At 41.5% G+C, this 11,538-nt stretch overlaps 1 protein-coding gene across 7 annotated transcripts in view; it reads right to left on the bottom strand.

Moving 5' to 3' along the window:
* col13a1 (collagen, type XIII, alpha 1) overlaps nucleotides 1–3,906 on the bottom strand; it is a 154,276-nt gene extending 150,370 nt beyond the window's left edge. For 2 of the 7 annotated variants that reach the window (XM_019881416.1, XM_019881456.1), the window contains exon 1: nucleotides 3,075–3,906. In XM_019881416.1, the coding sequence (XP_019736975.1) occupies nucleotides 3,075–3,362 (288 nt within the window). In that variant the 5' untranslated portion in view covers nucleotides 3,363–3,906. The remainder of the gene's footprint in view (nucleotides 1–3,074) is intronic. The other 5 variants (XM_019881424.1, XM_019881441.1, XM_019881448.1 and 2 more) reach the window with 3 other exon arrangements.
* Nucleotides 3,907–11,538: the final 7,632 nt, after the last annotated feature.

The raw sequence follows: 11,538 nt of genomic DNA, 5'->3' as shown, positions 1-11,538 counted from the left end.
ATATATATATATTGCAAATTCAATACATTTAAAAAAAATCATTTATTAAAAACAGAAAAAAGTAAATACAATTTCAAAAGACAAGTATACTTTTTTTTTTTTAATTGTACGACGTACGATCACGACACTCACACGTTGACTACTAAGCGAACAAAATTTCCCACAGCACCAATTGGACAAGCAATGTAATGTGATCATCTGCAGCCAGTGATGGCCAAGCGGGCGTGTCATAATTAACTGACATGTTGAGTATTGCCCTCCATGGCAGAAGCTCCGTTGAACCCCTGAGATGAATCACCGAACCCCTGGGGTTCGATTGAACCCAGGTTTAGAACCACTGATCTATAGTCTTCTAGCCCAGTTTTATATTTCCAGCACCAATTGTGGAACTGTGCTGCCACCCCCAGGCCAATTTTGGTAGTATAGTAGATATCTGGTTTGGGGTTCGGAGACTCACATTTGCCGGTGGAGATATTATTAAGGGCCGTACTTCCGTTCCCAGCACAAATCGAGCCCAAAGCAGAGTCAAAAGCGACTGTAGTTTTTTTGGTATTTTGCTTGGCTTTGCACAGGTAGAACTGGTGTAATGGGACGTTTGCGCGATTAAGCTCCATTGTGGGATGTAACGTTGGGTTTTGCCGGCCAAGCATTGCGGCATACCTCATTTACATTTAAATTAGGATGTTGGGAGCGCATATGGGGCCTGACATTGCGGAAACAGAAACAAACTGTGAGATGCACCCCCACGCAGCCGCATCACCCAAAACCCCCAGCAAAGCAGAGTGCATCTACCAAACTCACAAACACGCTAAACTACACAAAACTGGAGATATATTTGTTTTTAAGCTAAGCGCAAACTACTTTACCAAATTATCAGGAGTGCTGGGGCCGTGGCAGCTCCGTGCACCGCAAGCCCCTGTGAGGCCCAATAGTTTAAACCAGAAGTATATTTTGCATAGAAATCTTGGGTTGCACAACGCTATGGAACAACAGCTGTGTGATGCAAAGTCTGGCAAAACAACTTGACCTGCATTTGGCAATGGAAATTGAATATTCGTCCAAGTCCAATCCTCTGGCCCAAAAGCTACCTTTCCAAGATGGAATCTTCCCGACACACTACCTCCAGGAGTTGTAATCACTATTTGCAACTTATACAGTCTTCCATTATGAGTGATTGAATTGAAACTGTCGTAACTTGGCTATATTTACATAAGTGCAAGAAATTGTGTTCAAAAGTGAGATAGGTGAAGCACACTTGTAACAAGAAGCACCTTAAACATTCGTTAACAGTTAAGAGGGCTAAAATGTTGCCTGTAAAACAAGTTTCATGATGGTGACAAAAGTTCTACCTCAAAACAGATTCTGTTGCCATTATTTTCTGTGGAAAATAGTTGAAAAATCCAAACAATTGGAAGATTGACCAGTGTCATGAAATAGATTGCGTTCAGAGTTCCTCTGTACTGTGCACAAAGTTTTGGACAACTTTGAGCTGTGTTGAAAATAGGCAAATCATAAGTGATTTGAAAGTAACAGTGAAGTCTCTCTCTCTCTCTCTCTCTCTCTCTCTCTCTCTCTCTCTCTCTCTCTCTCTCTCTCTCTCTCTCTCTCTGTGAAAGGGTACATCTGGTTGTGCCCCATTAATAATGACTCTGTGTACGCACAGAGATAAACAAAAAAGGCCTGCTGCATTGCCTTGGGCATGTCTGCGCAGATGAAGGAGATCCTCATCACTGTGTGCCTCATGGTCACTCTCACTAACAGATCTCCATAGCGCCTAAGTTGTAAAATTTTACTTGTCAGAGAACATCATTCTTTAACATTTCACAGATGAGAAATGATTTCTGTCTATTAAAACTCATTTAAACTAAAATGGCGAAATGTACATTTAAAGTTAACAAAATCGGTTGCACAAGAGGCCATCTTACTGAACAGCAACAACCAAATTTCTTGTATCAATCTCGTAGTCTTCTTTCAGCCCCCCCTGCTTGAATTTTGTCTTCTTTTTTTCATGTGTCTTTAGCGTTAGTAAGCATTGGGCTCTTTGCTCACCTCGGAAGAGCAAATGCCTCTTTCGAAGAAAGCAGTGGGGTGAAGTGGGGGATGATCAGGGTTTGGCCAAAGAAAACAAAGGTAGAGAAAACAGGCCTTTAGAAGACTTCAATCACTCTGGGAAAGCTTGTTAGTGTAGCTGTGGAAGTGGTCAATAAAAGGGGAGCACAGGGTGCCTTTAGGAGCACCAGATGTGAAAGGCCAGGAAGAGTGCCTTGCATTATAAACCAATGCAGATTCATAATTAGAATTGTCATTCGGAAATTCCTCGGGACACTCAGCTTTACAAATGGATCAATTAATCAATTTGGACCGTGCCCTGGATTGGCTTTACGGGTGCTTTAGCTTTTAAAATTTGTAAAAAAAAATTTCAATGCTTTTTTTTTTTTTTTGTGCTCTTCGCAATCAAGCCAACCAGTCAATTAATTTATTAAACACTAAACTAAATTACAAGGACCAGTTATTTGGGTCCATGAAGTGTATATTAAAGTTGTTTTTTTCCCCAGAATAAATATCCTTACAAAACGTCTCCCTTTTATTTGCCTCATCAAAGTGCCATGAGTTGAAAAAGAGCATATTAGAATGCAACCTATCCTCCACTACTAATTATACTATTATGTCATTATTTTATTTGCCCAAGAAATAAATAATGACTTTTTATTGAACATCATACTGGCATGTGAATAATACGATGGCATTTAAAATGCTTTATGTAGCTTCACTTTGATGATAGATGAAGTAATTGCCACCTAAATAATTTTTTTTTCAGGACCCAACTCAGTTTATTCTAACTTCCAAATTTTTCTAAATGTGACTTGTAAATTAATGACTATCACCCAAATTGAATTTACAATATTTCGACTTAAATTTCCAAGTGAAATTAGGTTCTAGTGGATGCAGGGCATTTTTTGTTAAGAGAAGAAAATATTAATTTTCAAAGTACTCATCTAGAATTCACCAAGTACAGATTTCCTCATCAGATTAGGCGACACATATCGTGAAAGTCATGGAAAAGAAGCACCCACCTTGTCCAGGATTTGGTCCAATCTGTTCAAAATCACGGGCTCCACCTGCTCAAGGGACAACATCCAGGCAGAGAGGTGTTGCTGCTCAAGACTCGCTATCCTTGACTGCAACGCCGTTGTCCACACAAAAACTCCAATGCATATTCCAACACTTAGCAGAGATAATGCAATACAAATCGTGACGGAAGAAAAATGTCTCCAGTTGTCCCACTTGAACTTTTCGGAAGGGGTCTTCTGTAGCTTTGTGCTCATTTTCGCAGCGGCTGTCCATTTCTGCTCCGTTTCCATTGTAGATCTAAAATAATGTTTTGTTTTGTTTTTTTTTTTTTAATTCACTTGAAAATCAGTCAACTCATCAGTATGAGGCGAACCAATTGAAAATCTCGATGGCATACAAATACGGCTTTTGTCACAAGTTCTTAACCTGTCCTTCTAATGAATGTAATAATTGAGATTGACGCCAAATGACCTCACGGTGCGACTATATCAATGTTGGAAAGAAATACATTTTGTGGCTTCCCATCGGTCAGAGATGCTCCTGATGTTGTCGGCGCAAAGAGACGGACCGGTTGTCATCTCAGTTCCACTCGCGTCGCGTAAATTAGTCGCTCCGCTTCTCAAGTGATCGCAATGTGTGCCGCAAGGTCTGCCGCCAGTGCGCCTTACTGAAACTTGAACCAGCGTCTCTCTCCTCTTTCCCTCAGATGCCGCAGCCCATTTTGCACACACTGCACGCTCCTCCTCCATGGCTGGCTTTCGCTTAAAAGCCGGGGCGGGATTCGTGGCAACGCTGTAACCCCCTTTGATGTGCGCACTTGGCGAGGGGTATTTTTAGGGGACGCAAAACCAGCAACTGCCGCGGCGATGGCCTGCTGGCTGCACTGCTGTCATCCAACCAAAACAACACGCAAAATCGTCAGCTTTCTCTCGTAAGATGGTTAACCCTCAATTTGTTTCTCGTCTTCACAAATTAAAATGATTATTTTAGAATATAGAAGTGCCTGGTCGTCATGCTTGAGCATGGGGAAATGAATATATTGCTGCTTGTTTTCATTTCTGAATTATAATATGCAAATGTTTTATTGTTGTTTTTTTTTTATTTTTTTTTATTTTTTTTACTTATACGGTTTTATTGCAACGCTGATGGTGTAGTGGTACACTCAGCTGACTTGTGTGTGGCAGCGTGGGATCGGTTCCCACTCATGTCGGTGTGAATATGGGTGTGTTTGGTCATTCGTCTCTGTATGCCACTGACTGGCGACCAGTTCAGCAGGTAGGCCGCCTTTCTCCCAAAGTCAGCTGGGATAGGCGCCAGCAACTCCCGTGACCCTGTTCAGGATAAGCGGTGTTGAAAATGGATGGATGGATATGGTTTTATTGCGGGTGTAGAGTTCTCCGAATGATGTGGAAACCTGAACTGTATGTGAGCGTGAAGCTCCTCCCCTTGCCCCTTTATGCGACAGAAGTCAGAGGAATTGGTCTTTACTGCTGCTAATCTATTTGCTCATGGTAAGTCTCATTTATTGTATGATTTTCTTCAGAAATAGAGCTTATATGTAGGCCTATACACTTCACTGTGGTATATTATTACCGTATATTGTTATTGGCCACAAGCATTATCAACGACTTATCGTGTGTTCCACCCTTTATTTATTTATTTATTTATTTATAGTGGTTCTAACCCTTGAGAGGAGCCATCTCGTTTTAGAGGAGGCCCAACATACAAAGTCAAACATAACAACACAACACGGCGGCACATAGAACACATCTCTGCCCACAGTTAGCCACCCCTCCCCAGCCAATCACATACAAACATAAAAATGTATAATATATATCCATCCAAACAGAACTGTGTGCCAAAGTAAAAATATTAAGAAGTAAACAGACCGCATGCACAGACTGTAACAACCATAGAGATCATTTTCTAATTTTACAAATATGTACGGGGTACTATATATGAATGCACAAAACAAGCAAAAAAAAAAAACAAATTCAGATTTGCCTCCTCAATGTACAATGCCATTTAATAAAATAGCAAAATAATATTCTTTATGAAATAACAGCCCTTAAGAGAAAAGGAATGATGGAAAATTCATTGAGACATCTCGGCGTCTTCAGGGCAGGTGAAAACCTTGGCTGTGCCATCGGTATATCTCAGTTTATCAGGGGGATGGAGAAATTTGACCTATAATCCTGGCGACGATACAATGGGGTGCGATGGACATGCTCCAGGAACAGGGGAGTGAAAACATTATCTTCACCCAAAAAAAAAAAAAGATGGAATCAGCTGACTGATGAAGGACACAACATCACAGCCCTTTGCATGTTCAGGAACATCCAGAAAACAAAAGTGGTGGCCTGGCTCCTGTTTTAAGATTCCTCAACTTTCAGGTAGGCATTGCCTTTGTCTAAACCAGGGGTGTCAAACATACGGCCCGCGGGCCGGATCCGGCCCGCAAAGGAGTTTAATCCGGCCCGCGAGATGATTATGTAAAGCATCGGTGTCAAACATACGGCCCGCGGGCCGGAACCGGCCCGCAAGTAGATTCAATCAGGCCCGCAGGATAATGCAAAAGTGAAAAAAATGCATTAAAGACACAGAATTAATATTTTTAATCAGGTGCAATTCATTGAGTATCCGCAAGGGGACACTGTTTTGATCAGAGAAGAAGACAACAGCAGCCTCAGTCCGTCACTGAGACAGACCCATGACAGCAGACGCTATCAATAGCACTCTCACATTTCCACATTTAATAGCACTCTCCTTAGTTTGTAAGGTGTAGGCAGGGATTACATTTAGATTTTATATGCACGTGTAAATGCTTTAAAACTTGCTTTCTTTATGAATCTTGTTTAATCTTAAAGTGCATTACTATATTTTTCAATACCAATTACTTGTTAAAGTTGTATCATTTTAATGGTCCGGCCCACTTGACATCTACCGAGGCCGTATGTGGCCCACCATGTGAAATGAGTTTGACACCCCTGGTCTAAACTTTTCACCCTCACTACTGCTCACTCACTGTTTTACAAAGTAATTCCACGACTTGCTTAAGAGCTTCTTCTCAATGCAATTTCACTTTTTTTTTGGGGGGGGGGGGATTGTCCATTTTGGCGTCAAAGTGGAGAAGCATTTCATCTTGAAGTTGCATTTGTGGAATATGAATTAAGTAGCAAATTCACCAGTTTTTATCCATCTCAGGTGGCGGCCATTTTGCCACTTTTTGTTGACTGAAAACGATACAGTTGGTCATTGCTCAGGTAATAACAAATCAGGGCTCAGCTTCAGAAAACAAGTGAGCTGTGCGGAACCACCTAAAACCTTCTATTGTGTTGAAATGATTCGTTTTAATTAAAAATATGTCAATACACACCTGCCCCGTGTCGCAGATTCACACATCTTCAAGGCATTTACTTTGTTTATGAAAGCAAATTTTTTTTAATGGTAATTAGTTAAATTAACACAAATACTGTAGTCTTATTTTTAAAAATACATTTATCAGTATTATATTTATTTTAGTATTATTGCTTGAAAAAAAAATCAATAGACAACTAGTTAGCACGTCCGCCTCACAGTGCAGAGGTGCAAGGTTCGATTCTGGCTCCAACTTCCTGTGTGGAGTTTGCTTGTTCTCCCTGTACTTGCGTGGTTTTTTTTCCGGGTACTCTGGTTTACTCCCACATTCCCAAAACATGCATGGTCGGTTAATTGATCACTGCTAACTGTCCCTCGGTGTGCTTTTGAGTGTGAATGGTTGTTTGTCTATGTGTGCCATGCGATTGGCTGGCAACCAATTCAGGGTAGGTCCCCCGCCTACGGCGCGAAGAGAGCTGGGATAGGCTCCAGCACCCCCCGCCACCCTTGTGAGGAGAAGCGGTTCAGATAATGGATAGACTTTCCTTGATAGAGTCCTTCGAGGCCTTCGTATTACCAACAATGTATTGCTAGCAAACAGACTGGTCATCGAGCCCTGCTAACATAGCGTCATTTGCCATTCGTCATTCAATGTGTAGGTGTCATTGTTGGCTGTAATAGTTGGGTGAAAAAGGGGGAAGATGTTTCTTTAGTCTTCTGAAAAATGATTACGAACCAGGGTTTTAACGCCCACCCAAAACAAGAGTGATCGACGAAGAAAACTATCCACTTCTTTTTCACCACAAGCTGTTGCCGTAGCTATAAGGCATCCACATCCCCATTAGTTAGCATTCTGGAGAGAGCTTCACATTTAAACGCAGACGTGCCATTCATTGGTGCAACAACAGCGCGAACAAGGACATGAAAAAAAGCTCCTTTGGAGTCCCTGTTGTCAGACATCACGAGTGTGACGGAGTGGAGAACAAACACATGAATCATAAGAATAAATCAAAAAAATGTCCAACTGCCAAAGTATACTAAAGCAGGGGCCCCCAACCTTTTTTGCCCCACGGACCGGTTTATGTCAGACAATATTTTCAGGGACCGGCATTTAAGGTGTGGTGGAAATAATACAAGAAATTAATATGGTATGAGCTGCATGAAAACTGTGGTGTTTTCGAAATATAATAATAAACACAAGGAGCGTCTAATCTGGCCGCATCACTCCGATCGCTATGGCAATGTTTAATGCCTTCAAAATACGATACAACGCAAATTCAAAGTGCATGAAAATGACGACTCACCACGGCACCGAGCTTGATTTTCTACAACCAGACGGTCCCATCTCGGGGTAAAAGGAGACAATGACACCTCAAGTGTGTGGTTTATGTCCAGTCTACTTCGTAATTTTGTTTTCGTCGCCGTTGCTGCAGAAACCCCCCGCCTCACACAGGTAAGATGTCGGAAATAGCAACAGTGCTATTGTGGCGATCTCAGAGTATTCAGCCATAACTTTAATCCAGTTGTCTCGAACGTACTTTTAAGGCCGCCGTGATTTGCGATCTCCAGCAGTTTTTTTTTACTCATTTTGCGAGCTTCTGCGTTTTGTTTTGAAGTAATCGGTCACGTGATGGAGAAGCGTGGCTTGACGTGTGTCAAGCGTGACACAGACGGATGTAACGGAGAATCCGGTAGTTTTTCAAAATAAAACATCTTTCGTATTCCGAAATAAAACTGAATTAAGGCAAGTTCTTTCTGTGCGGCCCGGTACCAAATGCCCGGCGGACCGGTACCGGTCCGCGGACCGGCGGTTGGGGACCCCTGTACTAAAGTGTGTATCGCAGTACTTCGACACACTGTAAAGGTCATTTTTCGATAAGCTTTTAAAAGTGTGAAAAATAGATCGAGATGATATTTATGAATGGCCATTTATTATCTAGGCATTCATCCATTGGTGTATTACAAAACAAACATTTTGTTTAAAACACAATCAGTTTTTGCACGCAACAAATACATGTTTCCTTGTCCGTGGTTGATGGATTATGGCAGACTTATCTTCACAATGATGAGAATTTGATGGCTGACTTCACCCACAAACAAAGTTGTTGGAGGACTCAAGTGTTTTGTAAGCTTTAATGCCTTTGATGTTTATTCATTCATTCATTCATTCATTCATTCATTCATTTTCCGAACTGCTTTATCCTCACTCGGGTCACGGGGGGTGCTGGAGCCTGTCCCAGCTGTCTTCGGGCAGTTGGCGGGGGGCACCCTGAACCAGTTGCCAGCCGATTGCAGGGCACACAGAAACAAACTACCATTTACGCTCACACTCACACCTAGGGAGAATTTGGAGTGTTCAATCAGCCTGCCATGCATGTTTTTGGAATGTGGGAGGAAACCGGAGGACCCGGAGAAAACCCACGCAAGCACGGGGAGAACATGCAAACTCCACACAGGAAGGCCGAAGCTGGAATTGAACCCGGTACCTCTGCACTTTGAAGTCAACGTGCTAACCACTCGACTACCGGGCCACCACCTTGATGTTTATGCACTGAATAATTCACGATACTGGGGAAGAAGATATTCGGCAAGTTTTAACAGTCAGTTGGGAAGTCGTCTATCACTGCATATTGACCAAATCAATTCATCTAACGGAGTTTCGACTTGTACCATTCCAAGGACTGTTGATAAACCGTCCACCTCGGTGTTCTTTTCAAAAGTAACATGAGAGGAAGATGAGTATGACATTTTCAATCACAAAATAACATGCAATCAAAACAAAAGTCAGAGAAGATAAGAGGAATGACTGAGACACGTGGACTCTATATTTAGTCCCTCAAAATGGCGCTCATTCGCAAGATCACGTAAACCCGTGACTTCAGTGAATCCTGTCTACACCCTAAAGACAAGGAGTACTGTACTCTGCAAACGCCATGTGAAAACTCAACCAAAATTCCATGAAGCTACGACCAACAAGCCTTCAACTAGCAAGGAAGGTGATATGAAGAAGGAAGCAGCTGTCAAGAAACCCTGCAAACAAAGAAAAAAAACAGAAGGAAATGGCGGTCAACACTTCAGTGTATCGTCGAGGGAGGCGAAACATGTTTAAAATCTCATCAACTCCTGAGCTGGATGGTGGTGTAAATTAAAAGTTAATCCTTATGTAACACTGCATTGAAGAGAAAAACAACGAAACCTCCTCATTATTTGTAAAGTGACACAAAGTGATTTATTAATTAGGTATTCAGATTATTTTTGGTCATTTTTATCATATTGAACATTGAATTCATAACGTACAATCCTTGTGCCTGAAGATTGATAATTATATTCTGGGCCGGTTTTAGCTGTGGGCAACCGCCCAACACGAAACAACTTTTCAAGACGACCGCTCATATCAATGTCAAAATATTGGAGCAGTTATTGGGGCGTCCGCATTGTCACATCAACTTGCTGCGGAACGTCATACAAGTGGTGTGTGTGAGAGCGAGAGAGAGAGAGAGAGAGAGAGAGAGAGAGAGAGAGAGAGAGAGAGAGCATTAGAGCATTTATAGTATTATAATAGGTATACAGTTATAACAATAGAATGCACTTACAATATGTAGTGTTTAGTATACAAATAACAAAAAGAATAATAAAAATCCAATCAATGTCACTAATTTCACCATTATATATATGTGTGTGTGTGTATATATATATATATATATATATAGCACACACACACACACACACACACACACACACAGTAGTACCTCTTCTTCCGAACGTCTCTTCATTTGAAATTTTCAAGTTACGAAACGCCTCAACAGGAAAATATTGCCTCTTGTTAAGAAAGAAATTTCAAGATACGAAAGGTAAAAATACAGTCTGGTCTGCGACTCGCAGCGCCAAGTTTCCTGAACGGAACATACAAATAGCTGTTCTGCCAATGGCTATTACCTAGCATCTTCCTGCCATCCCATTGGCTAAGAGGGACTTCAACCGTATCTGTCTATGTTTGTTAATAGATGGATTGATAGATTTGTGTTGATGCAGCGTCCTCGTCATTCACCCCTCAGACCGTGAGGTGTTCCAATAGTTTTACGTAAATGTGAATGCCCAGAAAAAATGTTCACCAGGTTGGCGATCGCTCACAATGCTGATGCTTGCCTTGGACATTTTCAAAGGATTGTTAAAAGCCGACAAAAGCAAATGTCCTTGGATCAGTTCTTTACAAAATGTCAGGCAAAAACCACTTCTGCGAGAGAACATGAACTAAAGAGGACAAAAAACGAGGAGGACGCAGTTCAAAGTTAAATGACCATTTATATTCTTTCCTCTATTCTTTGTTTTTTACATGATGCACAACTCTCATTTATTGTGCAATAATCTAATTGTAACATGTATTGTTACATATTTTGATTCAAAAATTTATGTTTGAATTTTTTTTTGGAGGTGGGCGGGGGATGGGGGATTGGAATTGATTAGGGCATTTACATGCAAAACGCGTCTCCACTTGCAAAATTTTCTAGTCAAGAAATTTCTTCCAGAACCAATTAATTTCATAAGGAGAGGTACCACTGTATACTGAATCTGCATATATGTAACCAGGTGAACCATACTTAGACTTTTGTAGCGAAGGCTGCCTTTTTTAACAAATGTAGCACTGTCACTTTAAGAGCACGCTTGATAAAAACACACGGGAACATATAGCGCGAGCGAGAATTAGACCAGGAAGTGAGGGGAGGATGACGGTCATGTGAAGGAAGATAGTCACTGAACTGTGTATGCCGCTCGTCCCCACTTGATACACCCATGATCATCGTCGTAACCCTGGCGATATTCAAAGCAAAATATCGTGGTTTGGAGTTTGAAATCTGCCACAAGTGAGTCGTGTGAACAGCTGTAGAGCGTAAGTGTTCACAATGTTACAAGATGTAGACTCAGCTTTTTAGCGCAGAGCAACTTCCCGGAGTCTTCACGGAGACTTCAGGGTTGTCTACCGCTGACGAAGTTTCTGTGAGAGAAGCGAAACGTCCTTTTTTGTTTTTTACCCACAGGTACAGATGACGACTGACGGAACCCTTTCTACGAAAGATGTAAACATGTTTTTTTTGACTGTGAAATGATATG

Source organism: Hippocampus comes, unplaced genomic scaffold, assembly GCF_001891065.2.
Source record: "Hippocampus comes isolate QL1 unplaced genomic scaffold, H_comes_QL1_v1.1 scaffold231, whole genome shotgun sequence".
NCBI classification, from domain to species: Eukaryota; Metazoa; Chordata; class Actinopteri; order Syngnathiformes; family Syngnathidae; genus Hippocampus; species Hippocampus comes.
Note: the sequence above shows the minus strand (reverse complement) of the source record. Positions and strands in the feature narration are given on the sequence as shown.